Source organism: Mastigoproctus giganteus, chromosome 1, assembly GCF_048544385.1.
Source record: "Mastigoproctus giganteus isolate SK-2022 chromosome 1, ASM4854438v1, whole genome shotgun sequence".
Taxonomy (NCBI): domain Eukaryota; kingdom Metazoa; phylum Arthropoda; class Arachnida; order Uropygi; family Thelyphonidae; genus Mastigoproctus; species Mastigoproctus giganteus.
Window position 1 is genome coordinate 15260371 of NC_143575.1, and position 21019 is coordinate 15281389.

Sequence of the window (21019 nt, forward strand, 5' to 3'; positions counted from 1 at the left end):
TTTTTTTTTATGAAAACCCCAAACACGAAAGGTATCAAAACCTATTGTACTTAGTACCGTGCATGGGTTGAAGGAGAAGTATGGGGGGAGGGGGGGGTTGGTAAGAGAACCTGTTTTGTTCCTCTCACCAATCTTGATGCCCTTCACTTTACTCGTTGTAGCAACTCTGCATCTTCCTAAAATGAGGCCTCCAGTCCTGTACGCACTATTGAAGGTGTGGCCTGACCATTGCCTTATTCAATGGTATAATCATCTCCTTCTCTCTGGTAGCACAATTCCTATATATCATTGACAAAACTCCATGATCTTCTCTCCCATATCTGACTGCACAATTACCCCTAGGTCTCTTTCATTCTCCACCTCCCTGAGTGTAGTGCCACACAGTTGGCACGTGTCTCTTGAGTTACTGCTACCCATATGCAGTACTTTGCATTTGTCAATATTAAACTTCGGTTGTTACTTCAGCTCACTTACCTAACTTTTCTAGATTCTGTTGCAGTAGCATGCTGTCTTTACTATCATTAACAACCCTATCAACCTTTGTATCATCTACAAACTTGAACATTAAGTGTGATATACCTTCATCGATCTCATTAATAAATACACAAAACAACAATGGGCTGAGTACCAAACCCTGGGGTGCTCCAGTAATAACATTAGTCCACGTAGAGCAGTGTTTGTTGATTACCACTTTCTGCCGTCTCCCAGTCAACCTTTATCCCTTTATCTATTGCAGCAACTTTCCCTTAATGCCATACTGCTCCAATTTGTACAGCAGTTTTCCATGTGCAACACTATCTAAAGACTTCCTAAAATATATGCATATATTTTTGGAAGCCTTTAATATATATGCATATATTTTTGGAAGCCCATAAAAATTGTGAGAGCCTGTGGAACAAAAAGTATCAGGATCTTCCACGGCAAGTTCTGTTAACAGTTTTGTTGATGCTCCAATGGCGCCAGCCATTGGAGCATCAATGGTGAGATGTCATTCATTGATCAACGACGGCGTCGACATTTTTTACTATTATTATTTATTTATTATTTATTTATTTTTTTAATTTCGTTAATTTAGAATATTCTTCTGCAAGGGCTATACTATTTAAATTGATTCTAACACTCGTTAGTTTAGACACGGACATTTTGGAAACTAATGAACCGAGAGTGCATGATTAAAGATATTGAATCGTGTAAATTGTCAGCTTTCAACATTTCTGTTTCACTGTGAATGAACCATCCGGAATGTACATCCAAAGTTCAAAATTTAAATTCACATTATGAGGCATTAAATTGTTTGAATAGTTGGAAATATAGCAGTGGTAGGTAGCGCTGTAACAGGTTCGTCCAAAGTTTTGCTTTTGTTTTGGCTGTTTGAAATTTTCAATATATAGGTTGGTGTTTATAAAAATTACCAATAGTGTGATATTTATTTTTCTGAATTTATATTTGTTTTGTTTTTCTATCTGTGATTTATGAGAACAGTAAATCTGGTGAATTCATTATGACTATGGAAGCTTTTTTAAGTCAAAACTGAATGCTATAATCTCGATGAAATTTTAAGCGGCAAAGTTTGTAGTTAGTCATATTTCCCGACTTCGATAAATAGTCGAATTATCTTTAATTCATATTTACTGTAAGCTATTTGGTAGAAAACGTCTGGGTAAAACTTTAGAACAGGGTTCCCCCTTTCAAAATAGCGGCGAGAAGAAGAGGAAGAAGGTAGTGATTGACAAACCTAACCCGCTATGGTTAGTGTTAGGGTGTTTATTCCTCCCGCCACTGTTTTTAAATCGGGAATTCGTTTTCTTATTTTAAAACAGCACTAGGTAGGGCGGAATAAACACCCAAAGACTGGAGGGCGGACCCTATTAAGGTCAGCCACCTTCCGTAATTTTTTTGAATTAATGGAACACCGAGCCCACTTAAAAACAATTTGTATATATAGTGTTTCAGAATTATTCATTTAATGGTGACAGTTTATTACACACTCAACAGAAAGCATCAGAGTTGAGTAACGTTCGTGGCGTATTCAGGGGTGGGCAGAGGGGGATATGCGCCCCACCCAAAAGTTTGAAATTAAAGAAAAACGCAGGAGGCGTTCAAAAAAAAAAAAAAAAAAATCGGACTGGTTGCAATTCCCCCCCCCCCCCTTACGATGATACCTGGATATGCCACTGGGTGACGTATCAACACAGCACTTTATTATTCCCAGACACATCCTACCGTAACCAGCTATTCCAATCATGCCCACTTTGCAAATTTAAATACAAATTGACTAGTAATTAGTTTATAATAAAGGCGGCAGTTTTGTTCTTTTATAATCAGATTGACTACTGTCTTTAATGTTACTCTTTGAACATTAAATCTATCACAGAAAGAAGTAATTTTATATAAGGTCTCGAGGAGTTTGAAGGCTTATCATTTAAACCACTTGTGATACACCAGTTTTGAAACTATAGCTTTGCATGTAGTATGGAGACATTCAGTTTGAATAGCTTGCCAACACATATTTGACACATTCATTTCAAATACATTTCACAAAGATTTTTTGAATTTCTCATCATTGTCATATTAATTTCATTCAGTACATAAACAAACCTGCCTATAGATTCTTTAGGTTATTTGAATGGTGATGAAGCTTATTTTGTTTCATACACCAATTGAATCCCAGTTGAAGAAACACAGTGGTTCAGTTTCTTATAACTTACAGTTTGCCTACTTTTTTGCAGGGTTCGATGTTACTCCCCCCATATATTGTATATGTCAGGGGTGACGAACGAGTCAATCGCGGATTTAATTTCGGTCGATCACGACAAATTTTAAATATACAATCATCCCTCGATTTTTGCACCTTATGCAATGTAATTTTTGAGATGGTAGATCGCGGCATATTTTGAAGGAAAAAAGTAGATCACATCACAAATTAAGTAGGCCACTCTATAGATTATAATTTTCAGGAAATAAGGGAATTTGTTCCAGAAATTGGAAGTTGAAGGAATAAATGAGGAAGAAGAAAAGTTAGTTCTGTGAGTTTGAAGTTGGACAGTAAAAGGATGCTGACTGGTTGTGGCACGTGTTCGGATTGGTTTGGAAGAGAGAGAGAGAGAGAGAGCGTGAATTATAAAGCCAATTCAAAAGAACAGTTCCCATGGAAGTATCTATAGAAGAGGCATGCAGCAGAAACAGAGTGTGTATGAGACAGAGTGTAGAGACTGTTAGAGACAAGTCATTAATTAACCTAATTGCCCTGTTTTGAATGGAATGTAGAAGCCTGATAGGTTTTGGGGGCACCCCCCAGATGTGGGAACAATATTCCATGGTAGAGCGGATTTGTGATTTGTACAGCTGTTTGAAAGAAGAAAAGTAAAGCAGAGAGTGAAAGAGAAAACAGTTTTTTTTTTCAATGCAGAGGAAGCAATATTTGTGATGTGCTTATGTCACGAGAGAGAGATTAGAAGTCAGGGTAATCCCCAATAGAGATGTGATCTTGTCTAGAAATCTGAGTGTCACTGAGTGAGCATAAGCATAGGAGCGGAAGAATTTTTTTTGCAAGATATAAGACAGGACTGAGTTTTAGAAGGATTGAAATCAACTAAGTTATCTTTGCCCCACAGATCAGCATTTAAGGAATTGATAGTGGATATTTGAGATATTGAAAATGTCTGAGCAGGGGAAAGTTTCTCAAACTGGAAGATGGAATTGCAATGTGCTATCATCAGCAAAACTATGGATAGGATTTCCAATAAATGAAAAAAGGTCATTAATATGCAAGAGGAAAAGAGTGGGAGAAAGAACTAAACCTTGAGCAACACCTATGTTAGTGGACAAATGTTAGAATTAAGAGCTATTCAGTACTGGTTCACTGATTGAATGCTTTTGCAGTAATGTTTGGCTTTTGTTTATAGACTTGGCACACAATTTTATGTGTTCTTTGCTTGTTTGATATTAGTTAATGTACATTAATTAACTTTTTGTAAAATTTTAAGAATTTTTCCAACTTGCAGCTCAGCACAAAAAAAAGTGTTCAATTTTAGCATTGAATTGTAACCTTAATTTTCAACATTTATGTATGACTTCAGAATTCGGAGATGTTGGCATGTTTTTTTTTTTTTTTAATATTCTGAAAATTACGGCATATTGAACAGGTTTTTTTAATGTTTTTTTGGCAGCAAATGTTTTAATAATATATACAGGTCTGGAAACCTTGTTTTGGAAAGAATTTGACTTGCTAAAAAATATAAGAATTTGTAAGGTTAATTGTAAATGTTATAGAATGGGATGGTTTTGCAAGCTGTGAAGTTTGGAAACTAGGCATCTACATGGGGATTTGGGTGAAGTGGTTTAAGGCAATAAAAGAATTATGGACCTAATTTTGGGGGCATTTTTCTTTCTGTGGTGATGCAAACAAGGTGATGTGGATTTAAATTAAGGAAAGAAAATGACCTTAAACATTAATCAAGTACTAGAATAAGTTACCACCTAACCTTCATAGTACTTATTTAGATTTAATGAGGAATTAGATAATTCCTCATTAAATTAGATTAAAGTGGATAAAAATGTAAAAGTAGAAAAATATTTTTATTTATTTATTATCATAAATGTCATATATAAGATTTGATAAAGATTACCATAGAGAAAAAATTAATCTGTGAGGAGTAGTGCATAAAATGGAGATTTAAGTTGACAGAGGTGAAACATAAGTTTACATTCGCTGATTTCTTGCTTGATTTCATGACTGGTTAGTAGTAGCAGTGACAGAAAGCATAGTTGCCACAAATCTGATAGCATCCTAACACTGAAGAAATGCAATATAATAGCAGCATCAGATACTACATCATTCTACATATATATTGTCATCATTTCTATTTTTCTTATGGAAAGCAGCATGGATTTTAATCATTTTTGCAAGCATATTTATTACAGTTGATCTCTGCTGTATGGTGTAGGGCTGGGGTTCGTAACCTTGGGCTTTAAGCAAGCAACATTTTGCAGCTTACAATTTGGGCAAGCACCATATATTAAAAAATATATTTTTTTTGCTTAAAGATTAAAAATGCATTTTTTAAATTAATTTTTTAGCCATATTTATGTATACAAGAATTATATTTCTCAATTAAAATTTTTGGGTGCAATGATGCTCACCAACCTGGTATAGGAGATATGCTTAGTGAAGTTGTGGGAGTGAAGTTAAAAAATATGTAATTAATGATATTGAAATTTCGCAAGATTATTTAATGAAAAAACTTTCGAGCCTACAGACCAGTAAGGCTCCTGGAGTTGATGGAATATACCCTATAATCTTAAGAGAGGCGGCAAGCGAGTGCATTGAACCATTGAGGCTAATTATGCGAGCATCACTAGACTCTGGGGAGATTCCCTTGGATTGGAAAAGTGCAAATGTATCTCCCATACATAAGGGTGGCTCTAAAAGTGAAGTTGGAAATTATCGACCTGTCAGTCTGACTTCAGTAGTAGGGAAAATCATGGAGGCAATGATCAAGGGTGGAATTCAGGATCATTTGGATCAAATTGAAATTCTCAAGGATACTCAGCATGGTTTTGTAAAGGGAAAATCATGTTTAACAAATCTGGTTCGCTATTTCGAAAGGGTCACTAACGAGCTGGATTTAGGGAATAATTTCGACATTGTTTATTTAGATTTCAGCAAAGCTTTTGACTCAGTCCCACATGAGCGGTTGCTTTATAAGCTGGAACAGGTTGGAATCACTGGGAAAATCCTTAGATGGATAGAAGGATGGCTTCAGGGCAGGAGGCAGAGGGTTGTGATAAATGGCTATTCCTCAGATTGGGTTGATGTAAGAAGTGGGGTTCCCCAAGGATCAGTATTAGGACCACTGTTGTTTTTAATTTTCATAAACGACATTGATGAAGGGATAGAGGGCGTGATGTCTAAATTTGCAGATGATGTTAAAATTGGTAGAGTAGTTAATGATCACTGTCAAGCTGAGCTTCTTCAGAGAGACCTAGATAGACTTCAGGAATGGTCAGAAAAATGGCAGCTGTGCATTAATCCAACAAAGTGTAAGGTATTACACCTGGGAAACAGTAATCCCAAAAAAACTTATTCACTTGGTGGAGTTCAACTAAACCCAGTACTGGAGGAAAGGGACTTGGGTGTTACGATACGGTCAGACATGAAATTCTCTGAGCATTGTAAACAGGTTGCAAGGAAGGCCCATGGTGTCCTATCGATGATCTATCGAACTTTTGCAAGTAGAGATAGGGACGTGATAATCCCATTATATAAGGCTTATGTTAGACCACACTTGGAATACTGTGTTCGAGTATGGAAACTGCACCTAAAGAAAGACATCGAGCTTCTTGAAAGGGTGCAAAGAAGGGTAACTCGCCTGGTGAGATCGGCAAAAGGGCGTCCTTATGAAGAAAGACTTCGAATATGTGGGTTGCAGAGTTTGGAAACTAGACACCTTAGAGGAGATTTGATTGAGGTGTTTAAGACTCTGAGAGGCATCAGTAAAATGAATGAGGAAAAAATTTTCAAGATTATAAATGATGCTAGAACTAGTGGACATAAATTCAAGTTACGGGGGGGGGGGGGAATGTTTAGATTGGACTGCAGGAAGTTTTGTTTTAGCCAGCGAGTTATAAATTACTGGAATAAGTTGCCTTCATGGGTGGTAGAGGCTGACAGTTTGGGGAAATTCAAAGGTCATCTAGATAGTACTTTCGGGTAAGGGAAGCACATAGGATGATAGGTTTGATTTCCTTTTTATGTATTTTTTATTTTATTTTTATTTATTATTTTTTTTATTTATTAATTATTATTATTTAGTTATTTATTTTATTTATTTATTTATTTTTTGTTTTTATCATTGTTTTGTTTGGAATTTTTTTTTTTTTTTGGCTGGTGCAGCATAAGCCATAGGCTTTCTTGCACCATGCGGCCGATACTAATACTAATAAAGTGCTTTTCAAGATTTAGGTGACTGGTAGTGTTAGTGATTGATTTCTAGTGGCTATCACATATGTACATGATAGGCATTCTATTTAGGAGGAAAGTAATGGTTCTTGAGAATCCAATTAAATATGGCCAGGATTGAGTTTTGATGTATGGGTTAAAGACATTTGATTTTGAACTATGGAATACCATCTTTGCTAGTAGTGCAGGATGGGTTGAGAGCTTACCTCTAAAATTACTTCGCTTTTTGCTCTAGTAGTGGAGTTATTTAAAGTTGTTGGACTGGATTAAGAACTGGTTGTTATGAATTGCTGTACCCACTAGTCTAGGTCTAACTGTTTGGAAAATTCACAAGAGGTTTCAGAATAGTCTCGCTGTTCCAGGTGGTATTGACCCCTGACTTCCAGCCTGTTGCATTTTGGATCCATTTTCGTATCCTATGCAGATTCTCTTTTGTATTGAAACTTGGCTTTAAATTGGCTTCTGCTGTACTTTGGATAAGCTGGTGATGCCAGTTGATTTTGAGGCAGCAAAGTAATGGAGTTCATCAAAGACATTAGCAGTATGATGGAAGGTAACGGACTGTGGCTCTTAAGACTATGCCATGGAGTTGTGGAAAAAATCCTTTTTAAACACAGAAGAACTTTCTGCTGATTAGAAACTTTGTTTACCAGGTTTTCTGTTAGGCACTTTTGGGAAAAGTGCCTTCAAAGTGCATCAAGTAAACTCATAGTAAGACTTGTAAGCAGCATGTTAGTCCTCTTACCTCAGCATTTATTATTAATACTGAGATATATTTATTAATTTTGAGATGTCTTAATACATTTGTAAATATTTAATACCAAATGAATTCTCCATTCCAAGAAGAAAGAAACAGTTAGCTCAAAGCCAAGTATAAGTGTATCACTTAACTTTCCCCCTTTCATAGTTGATACCCTTGCAAGTAGCACAGCAGTTATTATTGCTTTCCTTTCATAGCATGTGGAACAAGTATAGTGAAAAAATACGACTTTGTGTGAACCGAGAAAATTGTGCATTTGCCACAATGCCCATTCATTCCACCTACTAGCTCATAGCAGCAAACATAATATCTAGTGCTTCATTTGATTTGATTTGATTTGAGTTTTATTGGCGCATAAGCAGCTGAGGCTATATAATGAAATTGATCGTTCCCTTGAAAAAATTCATTAAACAGAAATTTCGTTATAAAAAAATATGACCTTTTCAACAATGAAAAAATACCTTAAATTCAGAAATATAGTAAAAGATGGGATATAAATCAGAAATAAGTGAGAATGAATAAATTTTCTAACATTTTAAAACAATTTATCAATAGATACATATTAAGAAATAACTACTCACATGATGCATACAATGTATTAGTACACTTTTAAGAATTATGTCGTAAAATATTTGGTTATTTTTTGTTGTACACTGGATTCTACTACACCATTCATAAAAAGTTTCGCATTTGTTTAAAAACTCATATGTTTTTTGTCACATTTTCTTCCCACTGAATGCCTCAAAACAAAGTTTCAAATGCTGCCAACATTTCTTGCTTGGAAGGTTTAATATTGCCCTCATTTTCATCCAACTCATTGTCGATATTGTCACTAGTTCTTTAAATACGCTCCAAAATGTTGGAGTCACTCGGATATTCAGCTACTATGGCATCATTATCAACTCCTAAAAATTCATCAAGAACAATTTCTCCACTGATCAAACCTTGCTTGGAACTCTTCCTAAGATTGCTCAATGTCTTGCAGCAGTTCATCCCTCCCATTGCTGTTAATTAGCATTTTAGCAAAACAATTCATAATCGTTGTTTCCATCATATCTTGACACCACACTTTTGCCAACACTGATTTGCACATCAGCAAATCTATAATAGAATCTATAGGTTGGTTGGTTTCTATTTTCAGTATAGTTTTTTTTCAGTATGCACCTTCAGTAGTGCATTTTCAAATTTTTAATAATGCCTTGTTCCATTGGCTGCAGTTTGGACGAGGTATTCTGAGGGAAGAAAACAAGCTTCACACTTGTAAGTTTCAAAATTACCGAGTGAAGGTGGGCTGGGTAGTCGTTGGCAATCAATGCAATTTTTCTGTTTTCTTTCGTCATATTTCTATCAAAATTTAAAATCCACTGCTCAAAAATTTCACTTGTCGTCCAAGATTTTTTTGTTGTAGTTGTCCAATAATGACTTTACTGCTTTGAAACATCGGAATTGTTTATTTTTGCCTATTACCAAAAGCTTCAGTTTTTCATTACCGGCCATATTTGCACCAACCGAAACTGTAATTGTCTCCTTACTATTTTTACCACCTAAATTTATCTTTAAAAGTCAGTGTCTCATTCGGCAAACATTTAAAAAATAGACATGTTTCATCAACGTTTAATGTCTTTTGGCTTGTGGGCTTGGCAAACCCAGGGTCCTGAGCTGGATATCATCATTCTTCTCTTTCTTGCTTTCCTGGTGATTCCCTTCTACTTCTCTCTCTCTCTCTCTAATGTAGGATTTTTTTTTTTTTGCTAGTGCAGCATAAGCCTCAGGCTTCCTTGCACCATATGACTATTAATAATAATAATAATTTTTTTTTCTTTTCAATGGATATAGCCTTTTTCGATTGCGACTCCACTTTCATCAGAAATGACTTTTTTGAGTGGCACTCTTTAAATTTGTCTAGCCAACCAGAACTGGCATGGAATGTTTTATGCCCCAGAAAAGTTTTATGCCCAGTTTTATGCCCCTGTGCTCCTGAACTTACTCCTATTCTTTGCCGCCTTTTTTCACTTTCTTATTCCAAAGGTGTTTTTCCTTCTGCTTTGGTCCTTGAGGTTGGTCACAGACATTCTCTCAGATATGCCAGACAAGCTGTTCTTGCTACCTGGGAGTCTAAAACGCTGATGGAACTGATATTCGGGTGACACTCAAGTCAAAGTGGACCCAATTTCGGCGAAGTCCGGACGGTCTATGACAGCCAAATCCTCTGCTTGCACCTTCACGATGGTGGGACTGTTAGTAATCCTGAGTATGACCTTCATGCACAAGTACATGGTGGGTGACCACCCAGGTGTGAACCAACGTAAGCAGGGGTCGAGGTGTGGCGCCCACACCACATGGAGGAACGCCGCCCCTCTATGTTACCAGGCAGTACTAGGTGGTAGATGACTCTCATCAACCGGTGAAATACCACCACTTTGCTTATTGGAGGCTTGAAGTGGTGGAACCCATGTTTAGTCTCTAGAGCTAAGTTCCGGCCAACCCTTCCCTATCTCTTCCATCATGCAGTATGATTGATGATTTTTGAGGTTATGATGAATGTCGTGGCGAGATCCAATATTCCTTACATTTCGAGGGTACAGCTCTAAAACGGTGTTCGCAGGCCGGCCGCTAGTTAGTACACCGGACTGAACCTATTGGTAACTCTCTAGGAAGCTTCCGGATCAGCTAGTGTATAATCTTGCTACCTCTACTCTGCCAGATAGTGACTGGAGGGAGTCCGAGTAGTGTGTATGCGGGGAGCATTGTCGAGGCCACGTTATGTCAAGGATCTGGGTATATTCTTACCACATGTACGCCATATCCAAAAATTTCATTACTTCATACAGCATGTCCCACTCACTTTTTCTCACTATTGAATACACCATGAATTGTCAAAATAATAGAGCAAGCTTATCTGCGAAAAGATCTAAACCTCCCAAGGACTTTCTAATTCATTTCACAAATATACGTGGTCTCAATTCTAATCTCAACGATGTCCATTTCCACTTGCAGTCTTCCAAACCCCATGTACTTTTTCTGACTGAATCTCAGTTATCAGTTGATTCAACTACTGCTCATCTCAGATGTCCAAATTATTTGCTGTATGATCGCTTTCGCCTCAAAGGTGGTACTTGTGCATATGTCCGTTCTGATATTCCCTGTCAGAGACTTGACAATTTGGAATCTGCTCTCTTTGATCTTCTCTGGCTTAAAATCTCTCTACCTCATTGTGTAAAATTCATCTGTTGTCTCTACCGTTCTCCCAACTCCACTAATCACTTGGAGCTCTTTGACTTCCTCTCTTTGCAACTTGACTTTCTCCAGTCCAACTTTCCTAACAGTGAGGTAATTTTCCTTGGTGATTTTAACGTTCACAACTCCAGCTGGCTTCCATTTTCTAGTCACACCGACCCAGCAGGTCGAGATGCTGAGGCTTTTGCAATTACTAATGACCTAGCACAGATTGTTCATTTACCTACAAGAATACCGGACAATCCTAATCATACAGCCAATACGCTTGATCTTTTTCTCACAAACAACCCTTCTAAGTACAAGGTTGAAGTGAGAGGTCCTTTAGGCACTTCAGATCACAACTTGGTGATTGTCTCTTCTCCAATGGAACCTTTATCTCATGGCTATTCCGAACCTCGTATTGTTTGGCATTACAAGAATGCAAAATGGGATGACCTGCGAGACTTCTTTTCTTCTTTTCTTCTTTTCCTTGGTCGGATTACTGTTTCAAAAGTTCTGATGTCAACGTTTGCTCAGATCGTGTCAGTGAAATTATTCTTGCAGGAATTGGAATCCTTTATCCCACACTCCACTTTAAAATCTCGTCCTTTATCTAAACCTTGGTTTTCCAATAAATGTGCTAAGGCTGTCCAAGAGAAGAACGTTGCATATCGTAATTGGCTTGTTTCTAATTCTTCAGTTTCATTTTCTGCCTACACCAAAGCTCGCAACAATTGTAAAGCAGTTATTAATCAGTCCAAACTAGAGTTTGAACAGGCTAAGAGTAGAAAACTTGCTTCTTGCCCTAATGGTAGCCGAGCATTCTGGTCTCTTGCCAAAGCTATTGGCCGCAACTTTTGCCCATCTCTGCTCCCACCTCTGTCCAAACCAGATGGTTCTGTTGTCACTTCAGCCAAGGATAAAGCTGACCTGCTAGCATCCCATTTTTCTTTGAGCTCATGTATTAATGATCTTGGTAAAACACCTCCCACCATTCCTAACACGCTCCATTCAATGCCTCCTGTGGTCTTCCGTCAAAAGGATATCAGAAGGATTTTGATGAATCTTGATGCTAAGAAAGCTCCAGGTCCTGATGGTATTTCTCCACTTGTTCTCAAAACCTGTGCTCCTGAACTTACTCCTATTCTTTGCCGCCTTTTTTCACTTTCTTATTCCAAAGGTGTTTTTCCTTCTGCTTGGAAATTTGCTCATATCCAGCCAGTTCCTAAAAAGGGTGACAAATCCCTCCCATCCAATTATCGTCCCATTGCAATTACTTCTACTCTTTCTAAAGTAATGGAGAAATCAATGAACCGCCAACTCTTAAACTACCTAGAAACCTTCCGTCTGATCAACGATCGCCAGTATGGATTCCGTCAGTGTCGATCCACTGGTGATATTCTGGCTTATGTTACCCATTTATGGACTAATTCAATGGAAAGGTTCGGTGAAACACAAGTAGTTGCTCTTGACATCTCAAAGGCTTTTGATCGTGTTTGGCATAAAGGTCTTCTAAACAAGCTTCCATCTTATGGTTTGCCAACTGTTTTTAGTAATTGGTTATCCAGTTTTCTCTCTGATCGCTCACTGAGGGTGATGGTAGATGGCTCTCTGTCTTCTAACTTCTCCACTAATGCCGGTGTCCCCCAAGGTTCAGTTCTTTCCCCCACTCTTTTCCTCTTGTATATCAATGACCTTCTTCCATTGACTGGAAATCCTATCCATAGTTTTGCCGATGATAGCACATTGCATTCAACTTTCCATTTTGAGAAACCTTGTCCAACTCAATCAGCTTCAAGTTCTCGAAAATCTGCTGCCAATTCCTTAAATGCCGATCTTCAGGTAATTCTCCAGTGGGGCAAAGACAACTTAGTTGATTTCAACCCTTCTAAAACTCAATCTTGTCTTATATCTCGCAAAAAGGATTCTTCTGCTCCTATGCTTATCTTTAGTGACACTCCGATTTCTAGGCAAAATGATATATCTCTTTTGGGGATTACCCTGACTTCTAATCTCTCTTGGCACAAGCACATTACAAATATTGCTTCCTCTGCATCTAAAAAACTTGGTTTTCTCTTTCGCTCTCGGCGTTACTTTTCTCCCAAACAGCTGCTCACTCTGTATAAATCGCAAATCCGCCCTGCAATGGAATATTGTTCCCAAATCTGGGGTGGTGCCCCCAAAACCTCTCTCAGGCTTCTTGATTCCATTCAGAAGAGGGCAGTTAGGTTAATTAATGATTCATCTCTAACAGAGTCTCTCCACTCGCTTTCTCATAGACGCACTGTTTCTGCTGCATGCCTCTTCTACAGATACTTCCATGGGCACTGTTCTTCTGAATTGGCTTCTATAATTCCTGCTCTCTCTTTCAAAACAGTCCGAACACGTGCCGCCACCAGCCAACATCCATTTACTGTCCAACTTCAAACCCACAGAACCAAATTTTCATCTTCCTCATTTATTCATTCAACTGCCATTTTCTGGAACAACCTTCCTTCATACGTATTTCCTGAAAATTACAATCTACAGAAGTTCAAGTCCAATATCAACAAATATCTTCTTTCGTCTTCTCAACCTCCAACCCAAGCACGGTACTAAGTACTATAGGTTATAATACCTCTCGTGTTTGGGGTTCTCATAAAAAAAAAAAAAAAAAAAAAGATGCATATTCCATTGCCTTTTCTTTTATTAATGGCCCTGATATTGGCATGTTTTGGTCTCGAATCAACTTCATCCACTTAAAAACTGCTTCATCTACATCTTCACACAGGCATAATTTTGCACGCTTCCGACTAGATCTCATTTCCTCAAACAGTTTGAAAATAGAAACAGTTTTTCGGAATTGTTAACACACTACTGGCAGGAATAACAAATTTTAAAGCAATTTCTTTTTATTATTTTTATTACCCTGATCTACGCTACTAAGCACTTCCTCTTTTTCACACTACACTCAAGAATTTCCTCTTAGACACTAAGATTACTAGCACAGCAGCTAAAACAAAACTGATTTAGGGACTACTTATACCTACCATGTAAACAGAGATAGGTGAAATTTAGTTAAAGTGCAGATGACTCATTTCTTTGAAACAACAGATGAATTTCCTGGATAAAGGAAAATCACTCTCTCCTAATTCTCTAATAGGATGTTTACAGTAGAAAACAGGTTGAACAGAGCCAATGTCGGGAATATGCCTTAATCTTTGCCAATGGCTGTGGAAGTGTAGATAGCAGTTGACCAGCATGACTTCTCGGTACAGTAGTGTATAGGTTTTACTTCTTCCTTTTAGCCACTGCTGACCCACTGCTGGGCATAGTTTCTCCCAAAACTGTCCATCTTTTTCTATCCTGCTCCATAGTTGACGAGTTTCCCTTTCCTGGTTTTACGGGCACCACTGTAGAATATTTTAGCTCTTAATTCATGTAATTAATCCCTTTAGCTCTTAAAAGCTTTTAACTCTTAATTCATACTTTCTACGGCATCAGCTTTATTGCATAAAGGCCAGAGGTGTGAACAATGCGTACCCAGGTCTGTTGAAATTAGTTCATTATATGGAAATTTTCTTCATTATACAGAAACTATTTTCAATGTGATGACCAAGGGGAAATAAAAAAAAAACTTCGCTACACAGAAAAATTCACTATATGGAAGTTTGTTAAAGACATGTCCGACTGTATATATTTTTTTTTCCACTTTCCATTCTTTCTTTTGCATTAAAGGAGAGTTTTTATTTTTACTTCAGTGTTGAAATTTTATTGCAGCAGCAGAAACTTTTCATTGAGTGAGGCAGAATAGGACTTCTCTTAACTTCAGTATTGAATACAAACACCATGATCCTATATACAACCACAGTGAACAGCTTGTGTATATCAAATAATAATTATTAGTTATAAAATACCTCCTTAAAAAATTATTCCTCAGTTTAGGTCTTGGGAGAACACTTATTTATTGGACTCTCTCTCTCTCTCTCTGCCTTTATTGCTTGTTGCAAGCATAAAAGCAGTTGTAGAGAATTAATGTGTCATGATGCAGAATAGTAGTATTTTACATTAATTATTAATAGGTGAGATAGTATAACTGCATACAAAAGGAGTAGAGAATTTTTATAATTCTGTCATTGCAATTTAAATGTTTTATGAGATTTTATCAGCTATCTATTAATGCTGCATGGCAATTATGAAATGTCTTTTCTTATATCTTATTTGAATATCATATTATTTAAGAAATACCTTTCTTAAATAATATGATATACTGTACAAGAAAAAGATTATTTAAAAATGTTTATAGGTTATATTAGTTTATAATAACATAAAATTATAATAGCATAAAAACCCAAAGAAATTAACACTATCTCTCTCTCCCTTTGTATTATAAACCAGGCTGCTTCATGCTGAAAAAAAAGGAAGTGAGTTGTATTTGTTCCTTGCAGTAGACAAATGGCTGATCAGAGAAGGTCTAGCAGAGCCAAGAAACAAGTTAATTATTCCAAACTTTGTGCTGAAGATAGTAGTGATGATGATGATGATGATTTCAAAGATCGTTCATCTCCACCAAGTAAGCAAAAGAAACAGGAAACTGATAGCAGTGATGGGGATTTTAAAGAAACTGATCTCAGCGAAGATAGCAGTGGTGGTGGTGATGATGATTTTCAAGATCTTTCATCTCCTCCAACTAAGCGAAAGAAAGAGGATACTGATTTAAATATTTCAGATTGTAGAATCAAAGTAGAAAAGCTTCCCAAGAACATTGCAGAAAAGAATGAGAGAATAAGGCAGCACAAGGCATCAGTTAAGGAGAGGGAGAGGGATGACAAAATAAGACAGAGTAAGTCATCAATTAAGGAAAGGAATGACAAAATAAGACAGAGCAGGGAATCAGTTAAGGAAGCCGCAGCTAGTGATCAAAAACATACCTCCTCCAAAGTAAGACTATCAGTCAGTGAAAAGGTACTCAAAAGAGACATTGAAGCTGCCCTTAAGCTTTCACAAGAAGATAGCAAAAATGAAAAAGGACCCAACAAGTGTTCAGACATCACAATTAAAGAAGATAATGAATTCGGAAAGGAATTGGAAACTGAATTGGAAATAGTTAGAGGAGATGAGGAAAAATCTGAAGATGCAGAGGATTGTGCAGAGAAAGATAATGTACGTACCAAAATTAAAACTGCTGGTACTTCATACAGTTCAAATAAAACTTCTGATATTAATAAACTGCCTAAAAAAACACAATGCAAAAAGAAAATATTAGTTTCAAGCCCACAACTCTCATCACAAGTTTTAAATAAACCCATTGGGTTACCTTCAACAGGATTGAGGCTTGGGCTGTCTAGAAAAGCTGCTGTGAAACCTTTACATTCAATTATAAAAAGTTAAAGGTTATAAAAGAAGGAATATAAACTTTATAGTTTGTTTCCTTTGGGAGTGTGATTAATTTTTTTATATATGAAATACATGATAATTCTATTATTACAAACATTGAAAATTTTAGTAGTGGTTCTTGTATATATATATATTTTTTTTTTTACTAAATAATAAAAAGATAATGTTTTTAAAAAAAAAAGCCTAACAGTTGACTGTATTACTGTATTCTTATTCAAATTGACTGAGTGGCATTGTCTACTCACACTTTCACTATTAGCAATTACTGTACAACATTAAAGTCAAAATAATGTTGGTTAAGTAAACAGTTTCTTTTAGTAAGCTTTACTTTTGCTCCTTATATGTTTGTACATCATATAATTAAAATAAATTTTATTTTAAATGTGATCGGAGAGGCATTGTGATCATGAGGAAAAATCTGTATGCAGGCAGATTATGACCACTTAAGAGATCCGCACGGGCCTACATTTTTTATTTTTTAGCTGGGCCAGCCCGAAGTCTAGATGGCCCTACTCCACCTGAGCCCGAATTTGTTTTTCAAATTCATTACCCATACCTGACTTACCCGAATCAATTTTTACCCAAGCCTGACTGAAACTTTTTATATAAATAAAATCGCTAGCATTAGTTTTTGAAGTTTCATAATAATAAAAAAATAAACTTTCAGATTCAAAATTCAATATTAATAATTACGTAACAATAATAATTATCCAAAATAATTATAAATACAGTAGTCTTGATTAACTGAGCCTGGTGTAACCAAGGTTCCACATTATCTTAGGTGTCAAAGTTGTATGTACTTTAGCATCAAAGACAAGGATCAGTGCGAGAACTCACCAGTTGACTGTTGAGCCATGCTGACCTTTTATGTTTGTTGATTTCGTGACTTTTTTACTCTCTAATTTTAAAGATTTAATAAAATAGATTTAAAAATTTTACTCTCTAATTTTCAGATTTTTTTTATTTGTCATGTTTCATCTATGTTATTAGGGTTAGTGTAAGCACTATGAGTGGAAAATAGAAGCATGTTGTGTCTTTAGATATGAATTTGAATGCAAATAAATGCTTGGGTCAAGGAGAAACAATAAAAAAAAGTAAAGAGGCTTAGTGACTTAGGTATTGGTGAAGTGACTGTAGGAGAAAGAGTAGAAATTGAAAAATGGTGCTCACAGAGTATTCTGTATGTGATAGTGAAAAGTTGAATAGAAAAACAATGAAGAAAGGAGAATTTGAATGAACTTCTGAAGCCTTTTTTTTTTTTTTTTTTGTGATTCACAGACAATGGAAGCCTGATTTCTGGACTGATTTTACAGGCTAAGGTCTTAGAATTTCATAAGCATTTTGATGAAGGGGAAGAACAATTTACTGCAAGTATTGGTTGGTTGGATCGTTGGAAAAAAAGGTTTGGATTTAGAAATTTGAACATCACTGGAGAAAAATTATCAGCTAGTATGGAAGAAATAGGAACATTTACTGTGAAATTAGCAAAAATTATTCAAGAAGAAAATTTGAATTTGGATCAAATTTACAGTTATGATGAAATCGGCCTGAATTATAAAACTTCCATCCACTTGCAGCTAGGAAAGAAAAATCAACTTCTGGTTATAAACGAAGCAAGGAGAGAATTATGGTACTGGCATGTTCAAATTTATCGGGGGAGGTGGGATCATAAGCTTAAACTAACTCTCATTGGAAAGTTAAAGAACTCCCAAGCTTTAAAAAATATAAAATGTTTCATGTTAACCATTCAAATAAAAAAAAAATAAAAAATTGGGTGTCGTGAAGAATTTGTCCTTAGCACAAAAACATATTTGAACGGAAAGAAACTTCCCCATAAAGCACTTTTAATTTTAGACAATGCTCCATCCCATTGAGACAAAAGTGAACTACGTTTTGGTGATATCAGAGCTGTTTTTGCCACCTAATGTGACATCCCTTCTTCAACCTCTAGATCAAGGTGTTTTGGAGACTGAAACACAACTACACTGGTGTTCAAAGAAAGTGCATCACCTAGAAATTTCACATTTCTAACCCTTTTTCACAATGGTATGTTACATTAATGACTAGCATCACAAATAGAAATATAAACAAAAGATATTTATTAATAATTAAGGCAAAGCTAAGTAATATTTGACAGGTGCTCTCAGAATATTCCAAAATGAGCATTTGCAATGTTTATACAATAGTTTTGGTAAACACAACAATTATGGCTGAAATGCTATCAGAAGTCCTCAATTTGCTTCAGTTTATCATTTTAAATGGAAAACAAAATGATAAGTTCGCTAGGTGCAAACTAATATTTAGTTGAACTGCCTCTGGCCCTGATGACAGCTGCACACCGTTGAGGCATTGATGACAAGATCAATTTCTGAAGATAATCAACTGATAGTTCATGGTTCCAAACACGAATTATGAAGTTCACGAAGGTTCTTTGGTTTCTTTCTGGCAACTGAAGATTCCACACTATGCCAACAGTTCTCTATAGGATTCAGGTCCAGCTGTTTCTTGGGCAGCTAAGAGTTGTAATGGACCGTTCTTTTAACCATTTTTTTCACCTGTAACAAAGGTAAACACATTACTCTTAAACCTCTAATGCAGAAATGAAGCTAAAGTAACTACGGAAGTGCCTACTTGCACTTTTTGCCCGATGACAAGGAGCAGTCATCCTGAAAGATGCAGTTACTTGGCAGGTTCAAATGGTCTCTAAAGGTTGGCAGCAATTTGCCTTCCAATGTAGCCAGGTATCCATTGGCATTTACGGAACCTTTTAAAAACTGCAGGTGGCCTACTCTGCAATACGAAATGCAGCCCCATATCATTTGGCTGGTAGGGAATTTCACTGTAGACACCATACAATCTGGATGGTATTCTTCACGTCTACAGCAAATCTTTTGTCTTCCATCAAAGCCATGCAGGTTGAATTTCTTCTCATCCGAGAAAATAACTGACTTCCACTGCTCGGGGGTCCATTTGACATGCTCCTTACACCAAATTAATCAGGCCTTTTTCATTTTTTGTGTGAGGAGGGGCTTCTTAGGACGACGGGCTAAAAGTCCATTTTAGAAGAGGCATCTTCTGACCGTTACTGCACTTTGTACCACTCCTGTATGTTCTTCCCATTCTCTTTTCAGTTCAGATGAAGAAGCTTTATGGTTTTTAAAGGCATAAGCGCTTGAAAATGCAGTCCTGTTTTGGCATAGAGACTCGTTTGCGTGCAGTTCCTTTTTTCCTATCAGCAGAACCAGTATTCTTGAGTTTGGAAAAAAATCTACTCACTGTCGACTGATTACAAGACACTCTATAAGCAATATGACAGGAAGAACATCCTTCCTCACATAAAGCAACAATAGCACTCTTTCTTCATGGCATCAACTGCACGTAACTCTCCATCCCAACACAAGCAAGGAATAACTGCAACTCTTGCAGAGCGTGCTTATATTAGCTGAAAGTAACAGCTGATGCAATATTACATCATCTACATATGTCAATCTTATCTGATGCAATATTACATCATCTACGCATGTCAATCTTATCTGATGCAATCTGTAAGAAATATTGAGTTATTCATATAATTGAGTTATTCAGACGACAATTACAATTTTAAGGGGTGATGCACTTTCTTTGAATACCAGTGTATAGGCGATGTCTCTTAAAACATCTGCTTCAAAATCTTGAAACAGGAACCAGCGTTGTTGAGAATTCCATTCTCAACAATGCTGGTCCCTGTTCCAAGATTTGCAATTCCGTCATTTCATGCTTCTGCCAACCAGTTTTTTGCTCTTGACATCTCAAAGGCTTTCAATCGTGTTTGGCATAAAGGTCTTCTTAACAAGCTTCCATCTTATGGTTTGCCAACTGTTTTTAGTAATTGGTTATCAGTTTTTTTCCCTGATCGCTCACTGAGGGTGATGGTATATGGCTCTCTGTCTTCTAACTTCTCCACTAATGCCGGTGACCCCCAAGGTTCAGTTCTTTTCCCCACTCTTTTCCTATTGTATATTAATGACCTTCTTCCATTGACTGGAAATCCTATCCATAGTTTTGCTGATGATAGCACATTGCATTCTACTTTCCATTTTGAGAAACCTTGCCCTGCTCAATCAGCTTCAACTTCTCAAAAACCTGCTACCAATTCCTTAAATGCCGATCTTCAGGTAATTCTCCAGTGGGGCAAAGACAACTGAGTAGTTGATTTCAACCCTTCTAAAACTAAGTCTTGTCTTATATCTTGCAAAAAGGATTCTTCTGCTCCTATGCTTATCTTTAGTGACACTCCGATTTCTTGGCAAAATGATATATCTCTTTTGGGGATTACCCTGACTTCTAATCTCTCTTGGCGCAAGCACATTACAAATATTGCTTCCTCTGCATCTAAAAAACTTGGTTTTCTCTTTTGCTCTCAGCATTACTTTTCTTCCAAACAGCTGCTCACTCTGTATAAATTGCAAATCTGCCCTGCCATGGAATATTGTTTCCACATCTGGGGTGGTGTCCCCAAAACCTCTCTCAGGCGTCTTGATTCCATTCAGAAGAGGGCAATTAGGTTAATTAATGATTCATCTCTAACAGAGTCTCTCCACTCGCTGTCTCATAGACGTACTGTTTCTGCTGCATGCCTCTTCTACAGATACTTCCATGGTCACTGTTCTTCTGAATTGGTTTCTATAATTCCTGCTCTCTCTCTCTCTCTCTCTCTCTCTCTCTCT

The 21019-nt window shown here is 36.7% G+C and overlaps 2 protein-coding genes across 4 annotated transcripts in view; both read left to right on the forward strand.

Moving 5' to 3' along the window:
• The first annotated feature begins 1223 nt into the window (after positions 1 to 1223).
• Positions 1224 to 21019, forward strand: part of LOC150090572 (U6 snRNA-associated Sm-like protein LSm6) — a 64067-nt gene continuing 44271 nt past the window's right edge. The window contains exon 1 of one of the 3 annotated variants that reach the window (XM_090371667.1): positions 1224 to 1338. The gene's annotated coding sequence lies outside the window, so the exon portion shown is untranslated. The remainder of the gene's footprint in view (positions 1339 to 21019) is intronic. The other 2 variants (XM_090371658.1, XM_090371676.1) reach the window with 2 other exon arrangements.
• Positions 1360 to 16307, forward strand: LOC150090573 (uncharacterized). The gene is made up of 2 exons (XM_090382927.1): positions 1360 to 1391; positions 15315 to 16307. The coding sequence occupies exon 2, from the start codon at positions 15372 to 15374 to the stop codon at positions 16305 to 16307; it is 936 nt and encodes a 311-aa protein (XP_090239053.1). The 5' UTR covers positions 1360 to 1391; positions 15315 to 15371.

Bases quoted from the DNA above. Each gene is read 5' to 3' on its own strand.
- LOC150090573 (XM_090382927.1), top strand. From the start codon at position 15,372: ATGGCTGATCAGAGAAGGTCTAGCAGAGCCAAGAAACAAGTTAATTAT.